Raw genomic sequence first — 12,164 nt, 5'->3', positions numbered from 1 at the left:
TTGTGTTTCCCCTTCAGCTGCAGCTGCTGGTCGAGATAGTATGGCCTCTGTTTATCTTCTTCATATTGATTGGGGTGAGGATGCACTACCCTCCGTATGAGCAACATGAATGTAAGTAAACAGTGTGTGCTCCATCACCTTCTGGCATCCACATCTATACCCCTGCCCTCAGCCCCACACTGGCATCCACATCTATACCCCTGCCCTCAGCCCCACACTGGCATCCACATCTATACCCCTGCCCTCAGCCCCACACTGGCATCCACATGTATACCCCTGCCCTCAGCCCCACACTGGCATCCACATCTATACCCCTGCCCTCAGCCCCACACTGGCATCCACATCTATACCCCTGCCCTCAGCCCCACACTGGCATCCACATCTATACCCCCTGCCCTCAGCCCCACACTGGCATCCACATCTATACCCCTGCCCTCAGCCCCACACTGGCATCCACATCTATACCCCTGCACCCTCAGCCCCACACTGGCATCAACTTTTAAAAAGGCATGCTGGACTGCTTGTGTATACCTATGTATATCAATCAGTCATATAATCTAATGGATCAATTGAAAATAATTCCACCTCCACAAACAAAATATAAAAAATAGATGATGTTGAGATGCATATAAAATCTAATAATGGTGTTTAGCTTGAAGTTGCACTTATGAACAGTGTTTCCTGTCTTGTTTGTGGAATTAGGATAGCAATGAATGTTGAGTTTTCAATTGATCCATTGGATTATATGACTGATAGTTTGGATTCAGGTTGTCAGTGATAACATGTCACAGTGATCTTAGTAGGTTGTAGATTTTATGATAGGTTTATAGGCCCTCTAATCTTATTATCGTGGTTTCCAATGTGAACGCTGATGGAAGCTGCGAAGGCCTTATCTGTGTCACAGGCCTGATTTGTATTTTGTATATAATCACTAGCTGAGCAAATGCACGTAACATGGAAAGAAAGTAAGTTAGTTGACCTACTCATCCCCTGACTATAATCAGACACCTACACACCGCCAGTGTTTTCTCTGAGGTGCAGAGAAAATCTAGAGCAAAATCAGTTGTTCTCCCAACTGCCATAAAACAGGAAATGTTATGTTTGCTTGATTTCGGTTCTGCTAAAAATCCTGGTTTTTATATGCACAAGAACGCTGCTAGCGTAGATCACATGGTGTGTGACTCCAAGGCGTGTTGCAACTGCTTCCTAGCCAGATGGGAGAGACATGTTCTCTCTTGTACAAAGTATAGTGAATCATAACTCTTTGGGACAGGTCTTAACCATCTATCCTTAGAGGAAAGGTCACCAGCTGAGGTTTTCTTCGTATTATCTCACTGTGCACAGGGTGTCTCATTGTGATTCCTTGTTTAAAGAATGGATTTTTTTTTTGATGAATAGACAATGGCACAAATGTATTTTCTGTAGTACAGCCATTCTGCTTCTAAAACTGAACACCTATAAGTTGATCACCATAATCTGCAATAAACTGCCACTAGAAATCCTACTCAATTCTAACAGCGACACCCGAAGGAAATAATGAATCAATGTACCCAGAAATCCAAGATGGAAGCCACAGCTGTGCCAAGTACTAGCTTCATAAGTTATCTTATCTCTGTTTTGCTAAGAATCTGACTAGTTGTAAGTCTTAAAGGTTTGCTGATAGCAAAACATTTTTTTGTGACTGCACACAAATGACTGCAAATCTCAAAGGACTGTAATAGCCCCTCGGAACCAAGGTCAGACCCTGCTTAGGCAATCAAGTCCCCGCTTTCCTTTTGATAAGAAGGGGAGAACCTTCCTGTATGGATGGGATATCTGCTCCGATGCTAGCTCCTCTGTCTGAAGAATCAAAGATAAAACAATCTAGATTACACACAGGGCTGTGTACATCCTGGACTGATATGAAGGCCTATATTTTTGTCAGGAAAGTTTTTTCCAGCTGTTTTTGAGACGTTTGAGACGCTCATTGTGTGCATAGCCAGTAGGTTGATAAGTGAATATTTGAAGCTTCTCATCTCCAGATTAGAATTGACATCTAGAACCAGGGCACTTTTGATTCATGTTAACAGATCAAATACGATGTTAAAGTCACAGAAGGTGTGGCTTCCATGTTAACCCATGACAAAAACTTAGTCTACATATTGTTCATTTAGCAAACAGTTTTATCCAAAATGACGTGCAAACAGTTCAATCGTTCCCTGTCCTCACTCTCTGTTCCTGTCTCTGTCTCTCTTTCCCTCCACCTTTCTTCCACCTCCCTTCCCCCCCTCTTTCTCTCTCACTCTTTATCTCTCTCTTTATCTCTCTCTGTCTATCTCTCTGTCTCTCTCTCTTTGTCTCAGGTCATTTCCCCAACAAGGCCATGCCCTCGGCGGGCACCCTGCCGTGGATCCAGGGCATCATCTGCAACGCCAACAACCCCTGTTTCCGCTACCCGACCCCTGGGGAGACCCCCGGGGTGGTGGGCAACTTCAACGACTCCATGTGAGCCGCGCTCAACCTTACCAGCTCGTCTTTCTGCTCATGTACTGGAGCTACCAACACAGACGTTTTGAGTCAAAGTCTAAGTGTTTTTTTTTTGTGTTTTTTTTTTTTGTAGCGGTGTACGAATAATGCATTTAGAAAGTACAGCATACACATATCATTTAGTCATTTAGCAGACGCTCTTATCCAGATCGACTTACAGCAAGTACAGGGACATTCCCCCCAAGGCAAGTAGGGTGAAGTGCCTTGCCCAAGGACACAACGTCATTTGGGGAATGACGGGAATTGAACCGGCAACATTCTGATTAAAAGCCCGATTCCTTAACCGCTCAGCCATCTGACCCCCCACATTACTAACATTCAACACAGCAGTGACTGTTTTGAAATGCTCCAGCAGGTTGGGACTCCAGTGAGCGACTTGGGATCTGAGTTTGTGTTTTTGTGTTTGTGTCTGCAGCATTTCTCGGCTGTTTTCAGATGCTAAGAAGATCTTGCTGTACAGTCAGAATGACCGGAGTCTGGAGGGATTCAAAGAGCTGGCCCAGGCCCTGAGGGTACTGCAGGCCAACACCTCTGGTAAGAAGCCTGGCTGTAGCCTGGGGCGTACAGAGAACCCACCATTTACTATACGTTTCATGAATTTAGCGAAGCGCTTTTATCCAAAGTGGATAGTACATGAAGAAAGACGTATGATTACATTCTTATCTGATTCAGAAAAGTACAACAGAAGCTGTTCCGTCAGAGGTGCAGTAGGATTGGTAGTTCTAACAGTGTTTCAGTAGTCAGAGTGGGGGAACTCTCTCTTTTTACCAGCCACAACGCAAAGTAACTCCATTTCATCTACCAGGAACTGTGCACCAATACACATCACAACCACAATTGTACAAAACGAGAGTCCAGGTTTGTGCTACTCCCACACCAAACCCACATCGCTGTCATCCTTGTACTTTGTACACGACAGTCCTGTCATGTGACCCGGGGGCGTCACGGTGTTATTCTGGGTGCCCCCTGTTTACCAAAAATCTCTCGTTCCCCCACCTGACCCCGTGGAGCAATCCTTCCCTGACTGACGTGCAGCGGGGAACAGAGAAGTTTGTTTGATTCCAGCGTTTGAAGGATTCTCAGTTCTCTCAAGTGTCTAGCAGTGTAAAGGTGATCTCCGGTTTCGTCTGTGTTCCTTGTCGGCTCAGCAGACCCATTCTTCAGGAAGCGTAGCGAAACACGCCCACGACTAAGCACAAGAGGGAAGGTGTTCTCTAATTCCACCGTCTTGTATGCCAATGGGACTCGTACCCTTGTACCTGCTACAACTTGCTAACCCTAACCCCCCCCCCCCCCCCCCCCTCAGTAAATGACCAACAACGTGTGAGATTCCTCTTCAAAATCCCACACTCAAATTTCCACCGCCAATTACATTCCATTATTGGGATGTGTTTGAATAGAGGTGGCGTGATGGGGAGCTGGTGGGGAGGGCGGGCCGGGCCCCGCCCTCGCAGGCACGCTGAGGCAGCTCCCCCTGGGGTGGGGGGGGGACTTGAGGGCACGGGAGATATTCAAATTGTGTTTTCATTGGACTGTTTCATTTTGAGAGATGTGCTGCGAAGTTTCTGAACCAGCAACCTCTGGATCAGATGCTCTGGCCCCTGAGCCATGTCTAATGTCTAGATATTAAGACTGGAAATGTGTTTGGAGTGAGATCAAGTTCATGGGAAGGCTGTTTGGGCATAGTTGGTGAGACGGGGATTCCTGTACTTGTTAGTATATACATTTTGATGGAACTGGTGGAACTACTCAATAGAAGTAGTTGACTTTTGAGTCATGTCACTGGAATAGCTGTCTATTTACTGAGCAGTGTAGAAGACCTTTGCTGCTGGTTGTGTCACCTTTTGCAGATTCAGCTTGTTAATACCTTTACATGTCTCATATCAGGTTTGATTCAAATCAGTTCATCAGTCAACTGTAACGCTCGTCCTCATAAAAACTCTGGAATGCACGTGTCACAAATTCAGAGGAACAGATATGTTATCTAATATACGTTAGCGCGTATGTACAGTATACAGCTGCATAAACATGGTTTTAAATTATACTTTTAACAGTGTTCCGGGGGACTTTTAACAGTTCCAGGACTTAAATGTCAGCACATTTTTTGCACAATACAACATGAGTCTTTTTCTTTCTGTTCTTTTTTAATGTCTTGTCGTGTATTGTTTGGTGTCTTCCGGCTTTCCTCACGCTGAGTTCAGACTCCTTTGATTTCACACAGAGTGCGGTGAGTTTAAGTTCTAATCATCGCTCTAATACTCCCCAACCTGCAATGTAAAGCAAATGACTGCTTTCAGGTGGGGGGAAAAATGATACACACAGTCTCTCTTAGACTTTCTCTCTCTCTCTCATGCACACGCACAGGCACCAAGTAACTGGTTGCTGCTTCTCTTGAGAATTTAGTAATTTATGAAATTGATTGAGTATTGGACTGATACACATTTAGGTGGTGTATAATGTTTTAAAAAACAGTTACTTATCAAACAAACATGCTGTTGGAAAGAGTCTCTGAATAGAACCATCTACTAAATGACTGAAATATAAATGTTTAATTAAAGACTATGAATATGTTAACAGGACTATAAACTTGAAGCCTCGGCCCTGGTTAATGTCTAGAAGCCCCAGGGTCTGCAGACAGGGCCTTTAACCAGTCCCTGTTAGTGTCCCAACATGGGGACTGGGAGTAACAGCCATGCTAGGTCTTTGGCTTTTCAGCAAATCTACACAGTTTGAGTGAAGAGTGAAAGCTTGAATGACTCAAATTCTAAAGAATGTTGCGGGTCAGTGGATGGATCTTCATAGGAACCCCATTTGAGCCCCCCTTATCCCCTCCCTCCCTCTCCTTTACTTCACATCCCCTTTTCTTCAAAAGTGTGCTCGCCCAAGGGGGGGGGGGGTTAGTGTTGAAGGAATCTGGCACCCTCCTGATTCTCTGTTTCACCCCCACCACTAGCAGAATGAAAGGACAAGCCCCCCCCCCCCATTTCCAGTCTTTGTTCTTCGTGAAGGGCCTTGATTTGTCCTGCTCGCCTTCCGCCAACAGTTAACAACCGCTTCGAACAGGAACCAATGGGGTGCCCTGTCGGCAAGCATTGTTTGTAAGTTGGTACCTGGGAGCAAGGTGTGAAGTGTCACCCTCACAGAAATATCTGACTACAGTCACTGTTTTTGTTGATTCGCATGGAGACTGGGACATGTGGCTTCTGTCTGGGATTGACCCAGCTACATTACATTTACATTTAGTCATTTAGCAGACGCTCTTATCCAGAGCGACTTACAGTAAGTACAGGGACATTCTCCCCAAGGCAAGTAGGGTGAAGTGTCTTGCCCAAGGACACAACGTCATGTGCACCGGCCAGAATTGAACTGGCAACCTTCAGATTACTAGCCCGATGCTCTACCCGCTCAGCCACCTGACTGTTGTCAGTCAGGGTTTCCTTGCAGAGAGCTGCCACACAAATTAAACACCATGTGCCTCATTCTCTCTTCAAGGGTCTGTGTGGGGGAGTCAATTAGAACCAAAAGCAAATTTAGCACTTCAGACTAATACAAACACATATCAAATGAGCTTGACAGCCAAAAAAAAGATTCATGAATAGAATTCACATATAGAACAACAGAGATCATCCGGCATTGATTGATTAATCAATAGCAAGATATATGGTATAAACATTGTTTTCATTCAAATCTCCACAGGTTTCAAACTGAAGGACTTCCTCCATGAAGAGGAAACCCTGTCTTCGTTCCTGGCTCAGAACGCCTCCTTCTCAGACTACATGGTGCGGGAGATCGTGGACGCCGACGTGAACCTGGAGAGGGTGAGTCGCTGGAGATCCCCAAAGCTCGCAGATACGCTTTTGCCCACCAGTTACGCTGCGATCGGTATCGGGTGGTGTGATGTTGCATCATGACAACCCTGAGGAGGATTCCTGGAGCGCGTGGGAGGCTTCTCACAGCCTCTGGCTCCGATACCCCAGACACCGCTGGTGTCACGGAGGGGAGAGAAGCGCCATAAATGGGTTAGATGTGAGGGGAAACCTTTCTGAGGTCATTACATTCACGGCTCTCCATCACCGTCCCCTGGAGAGGGGGTGTCCACGTGGTTTACGACTTAACAGGACCGAAGGGAAGTCACATGACGAGTCAGAATCCCATGGCAACCTCTTACTTCACAGTCCAGAGCAGCCTGTGGTCTCCATTCGTCATCTATTATCCATTTGTCCTCTATTTGATCACTTTTAAATTTCATTCAGGAAACCTGCGGTTTCGCTTATGATTCGGGTTAACCCTTCAACTCACAATTTTATGACATTAGATTTTCCTTCATTTAACAGGTACTTGTCTCCAAAGCGACATACAAATAGTACAGATAGGAAGTGCAACAGACGAGCATGACCCTAACCCCAAAGATTACAGAAACGGAACCTTTATCGCTGACATTGTGTGTAGAACTGACATCATTAACTGTCATAGCCAGCTGGGTTGCCTCATGCCAGCGAATTGAAACAGTCGTCACGTTACTCACACAACCCCGTAGGCAACTGTCAGTATCGGCAGTCTAGATATGCCAGCAATTCAGGCCCTGCATATCAGGGGAATCTATACCTTCCTAGATAACGGTGCACATGCAGCTGTGCGGGTCACATGGAATGGACCCTCCGTAGCCATGTGTTGAAACTTTATCTACCTCAATGCTGCCTTTCCATTTAAACCCCTCCTCCATCCTTCTCCTCCACCCTTCCACCTCCTCTTCAATCCCCTCTCCTCCCTCCTCCTCCCCCATCCTTCTCCTCCACCCTTCCACCTCCCTCTTCCATCCCATCCCCCTGCACTCCTCCCCTCCAGGTGCTGTTGAAGGGCTTTGGGGTCCACCTGAAGGACATGTGTGGCAGCAGCAATGGCAGCAGTCTCCTGGAGGAGTTTGTGACCATCGGGGACAGTGGGGTGTCCAGCCTGGTCCAGGAGATGATCTGCAGCTCCCCTGGCTCCTGGCTCGACCACGCAGAGAAACATTTCCTCAACAACCTGGACTTCCTCAAGCCCCTGAAGGTAGAGGCAACAGTTGTGTGTGTGTGTGTGTGTTCTGGTGTTAGAGACTGTCTGAGACTGTTGCTCTGTAGGTTATGGGAATGGGCTGTTTGGGCATTTAGAGCTTCTTGTACACTACTCAACATTAGATCCATTTAGAAAACGCTGTTATCCAAAGCGATATACCAACAGCGCATATCGGAAACGACAGCAGAACATTTAGAATCAGAAGTTACCAACAGAAGTATTGAGCGACTTTGTAGTTTATAGAAAATTAATCTAGCAAGCTTACAGAGTGCAGACTCTGCTTTGTAGCTCCAGTAAACCAAACTTACGAAAGCTCAACATGGGGGCCTTGAAATCTATCTGTGTAGCGTAGGACACCGTTTGACAGTAAAGTTCTATCTGTCTGAGCAGAAAGGGGCCAACATCTTACCCAGAGGTCACACTGCCCCTGGCCCGGGGTCAACAAGGCTTTGCTACTGAACGCAATTTAGCTGTTTATCAGCACTTGACACCTTTATGGCCCCCGCACTAAAACCCAGAAGCTTCTAGAAGACCTGTGAGAAAGCTCGAGAGGGACAGCTCTTGGCTGGAACGAGTCTTTATCGGCCCTGTTTTCTAAAAACAGGGTATTTGTACTCTGGAGTTGGACCTGACTGTAGCTGTTGCTGGGGAGAGATGGACTGATGGTATGGAGGTCTGGGGGGGGGGGGGGTGAAGGACTGGAGGGCTCTCCCCCAGTTGGTTGAAAGAGGGGGTGGTGAGCTGGAAGAGAGTAGAGGGGTGTTTTATATCACAGCAGGGGCCAGTATATTGTCCCTTGTCACCACATCACCAGATCTCCTGGGGGCTGCCACTCTCCACAGCCCCCAAGAGGCCCCCCCCCTCCCCCAAGAGGCTGAACGCCAGGTGATTTAATCATTGACGTGCACTGTGCCAGAACACTAACAAAAGAATACCAAGCCAAGGGAAGGGAAGTGAGGAGAGGAGAAAGAAGGTGACGTGAAGGATGGGGACTGTGTGGGTTGGAACGTGTAGCAGCTTGCTCAAGGTGGAGAACCTTCTGAAACTCGTAGCCCGGAGATGCATCTGGAAATCTACAGTACACACTTAGTAGAGTTCCATTTAAACATGGCGAAATTGAGTTAAATATGAATGTAATTATTGTCCAGGAGTTAAACGTTACATTATAATGTAATTGTTCAGACCTCAAGTCAGTTTTAAGGAAAGTTACAAGAGTTCAACAAGATTGTAGTCTTACTGCTATTTAAGTTCATTCGATTGCATAAGGTTTATAGTCGACTGGATTAAAGGTCACTGGAAATCAGCCAAGATAACTTATATAAAACTCTGCAAGTGTGTCTCAGCTGGTGAGCCTGTGGGAGGAGGTCACCCTGCTGGCCCAAGGTGACCCTGTATCAGGCCCCCTGCGGTGAGACAGGACCACACCTGGACGGGTTCTCACTCCCAGGAACAATAAACTCTGTCAACTCTGTTCCTGTCCTGTTTGTCTTGGAGCTAGACATTGTGACGACTTGATGTTCATTTTGCACACACACACGACAAATGTATGTCTGGGGGCTGCTGTGGCTTTGGAGGTGTGTGTGTGCGTGTGTGTGTGTGTGTGAGAAATGGAGGAATGAGAGGTATGTAAAGCGCTTTGAACACTATGACGGTAAAAAATATGTTATTTAAACCAGGTATACTGTCCTAGAGGAATGTCCATGAAAATGATCAATACCCAAGCTATTTGAACAGCTTTGGTTTGGTTATTACTGTAGCTACATAGGGTATAGCTCAGTGGTTAGAGCATTTGACTACAGATCAAGAGGTTGCAGGTTCAAAATGCCCTCTCCCTGGACATTGTTTTGTGTAAAATGGTCAGTGTGGTCCCAGCAGAGTGAGACTGCTCCCGGTGTTTGTGTGTGTGTGTGTGTGAACGAGCGCTTTCTCTTTCTCTCCCGTCGTACAGAAGGACGTGAAGGCTGACCCCAAAGCAGTCAAGCAGGTCGCCACGGCTACGGACAAGCTCCTGGAGAGCCTGGGTTCTCTGGCAGTGGAGGTAGGTCTCCGCTCATGCTCCCTTATCTGACTGATACAGTCACTGATCCTTTCTGCTGAATCACTGTTCAGCTGCTCGAACGTCGAGGTAAAGTCCTCCTGGCGAGGCTTGTCTGTGTGGCTCATCAGATGGTTGTTAGGTTTGGACTGTTCCTGTCTTCAGTATGCTTTAAAAAAAATTTAGGAAGAGTACACATTAATTTTACTAGTTTTTTTTGTTGTCTTTTATTATGTATACGTTTGTAATCTCAGACGTTTCAGTTGTATTGATAATCATAATCTCCTGGTCTCGACGTACCTGTACTTTGACCTGTTGTTGTTTTGCAGCTTTGGCCTGTGTTTTCCAGTCCTCAAAGTTAAACTAAACAGTCTACAGTTTTGTTTTTTTTGTCTTACTTACTTTCTACATGCGTTTGTTTGCACTCTGATAACCTTTTGACCTAGTTTGTGTTTGCGAGGAACCATAACCAATAGATCTGTCACTGCTCAATGCCTTGGAACATCTTGCAGTGATGAGGCAGTTCAGTTTCTCTCAGTGCTCAAGGGTTTACAGAAAAATAATACATTTCAATATTTAAAAAAAGAAAAACATTCCTTTGTTGGGGCAACATCGTCAGTGATGTCTCATGTCCGCAGTCCTCAGTGTTACAGATTTAGTATGTGTTCTTGGTAAAGCCAAGGTCTTGTTTGAATCTGGAAAAAAATATCAAGGCCACTAAGGGTACTCGGCAGTAAATCTTTCCAATCTCCTGGAATGAAGGTTAAAAGTCTTTGTTTAGTTTATTTTTTTTATTTTTTGTCACCAAGAGATGTACCACAGCGAAAGTGTCTTTATTCAGCTGCTGAGTAGGAAGGTTGGTCAGTGTGTGCTGGGGGGAAAGTTGACCCTGGCTGATTAGTGTTGCACCATGCACTGAAAGCACATCTCTACGACAACAAACAGTCTGTTTTGTGGTTGGCTAGAGGAACAGTAGGTGTTGACCAATGGTGATGGTGGATCTGTGTAATGAGAGGGATGCGCTGGATCTGGATTCTAATACAAACATACCCAGTAGATTATGGTCAGAATGACTGTATGGGGATTAGGGTTAGTTACATTGTGACTCGTTGACTGGATATATATGTGGTTTGAGCATCCCCTCATGTAAATATATGTACAGGGGGGGGGGCATAAACACATGCGCACACACACTGACCCCCACATAAACACACTATCCCCTCAACCCCCCCAACATACATACATACATAGACACACCAACACTTCCACATATACCCCCCACACACACACACTTACCCCTCTCTCTCTCTCTCTCTCTCTCTCTCTCTCTGAAGGCTCACCCCAAGGGGGGGTGAGGGGAGGGCTGTGGGTCTGTTGTTGTGAGTCTGACTGGCACCCCTCCCCCAGCCAAACCATCTGTGCAAGAGTTCAGTGTGTACAGCTGTTTCCCCCTGCCTCCCTGGCACGCACACACACACACACACACACACACACACAAGCACAGCTAAATTGAAAGCATGTGACCGTGGTTCTTTGCTGATGTGGCTGGTGATTCAAGTCTGTCGGTACAGAGAAGGGGAGGGAGGAGACAGGAGAACAGAGGGGAGGGGGAGGAGACGGCCAGACAGGAATTTATCTAATCTCAACGCCAGTCTCAGGCAGCACCCAGTGGGCTCCTCCCCACTCCTCCCAGCCTCCCCTCTCCCCCAGCCTCCCCTCTCCTCCCAGCCTCCCCTCTCCTCCAGCCTCCCCTCTCCTCCAGCCTCCCCACCCCTCCAGCCTCCCCTCTCCTCCAGCCTCCTTTCTCCTCCAGCCTCCCCTCTCCTCCCAGCCTCCCCTCTCCTCCAGCCTCCCCTCTCCTCCCAGCCTCCCCTCTCCTCCAGCCTCCCCTCTCCTCCAGCCTCCCCTCTCCTCCAGCCTCCCCTCTCCTCCAGCCTCCCCTCTCCCCCAGCCTCCCCTCTCCTCCAGCCTCCCCTCTCCTCCCAGCCTCCCCTCTCCTCCAGCCTCCCCTCTCCTCCCAGCCTCCCCTCTCCTCCAGCCTCCCCTCTCCTCCAGCCTCCCCACCCCTCCAGCCTCCCCTCTCCTCCAGCCTCCTTTCTCCTCCCAGCCTCCCCTCTCCCCCAGCCTCCCCTCTCCTCCAGCCTCCCCTCTCCTCCAGCCTCCCCTCTCCTCCCAGCCTCCCCTCTCCTCCCAGCCTCCCCTCTCCTCCAGCCTCCCCTCTCCTCCCAGCCTCCCCTCTCCTCCAGCCTCCCCACCCCTCCAGCCTCCCCTCTCCTCCATTCTCCCCACTCCTCCAGCCTCCCCTCTCCTCCAGCCTCCTTTCCCCTCCAGACTCCCCTCTCCTCCAGCCTCCCCTCTCCCTCAGCCTCCCTGGCCTCCCCTCTCCCCCAGCCTCCTTTCTCCTCCAGCCTCAGTAAGGCGTTGGTGTAAGCGTCAGTTGCCTCCTCTCTGTCTGACCCTGGCTCTTTGTTTTGATATTGGATGAGGAAGTTGGCTGTGAAAGAGAGAAGGCATGATGGTAGGAAAGGAGGAAATGAGTCTACAGAAT

The 12,164-nt window shown here is 47.8% G+C and overlaps 1 protein-coding gene across 2 annotated transcripts in view; it reads left to right on the top strand.

Annotated features, from left to right (window-relative positions):
- abca1b (ATP-binding cassette, sub-family A (ABC1), member 1B) overlaps window positions 1-12,164 on the top strand; it is a 36,500-nt gene that overhangs the window by 2,378 nt on the left and 21,958 nt on the right. For both annotated transcript variants that reach the window (XM_084699203.1, XM_084699202.1), the window contains 6 exons: window positions 18-111; window positions 2,343-2,484; window positions 2,942-3,060; window positions 6,223-6,344; window positions 7,372-7,575; window positions 9,530-9,619. In XM_084699203.1, the coding sequence (XP_084555329.1) occupies window positions 18-111; window positions 2,343-2,484; window positions 2,942-3,060; window positions 6,223-6,344; window positions 7,372-7,575; window positions 9,530-9,619 (771 nt within the window). The remainder of the gene's footprint in view (window positions 1-17; window positions 112-2,342; window positions 2,485-2,941; window positions 3,061-6,222; window positions 6,345-7,371; window positions 7,576-9,529; window positions 9,620-12,164) is intronic.

This window comes from Hypomesus nipponensis, chromosome 1, assembly GCF_054491055.1.
Source record: "Hypomesus nipponensis isolate SF chromosome 1, ASM5449105v1, whole genome shotgun sequence".
NCBI classification, from domain to species: Eukaryota; Metazoa; Chordata; class Actinopteri; order Osmeriformes; family Osmeridae; genus Hypomesus; species Hypomesus nipponensis.
The sequence above is the reverse complement of the archived record's forward strand: the minus strand, read 5'-3'. Positions and strand labels throughout refer to the sequence as shown.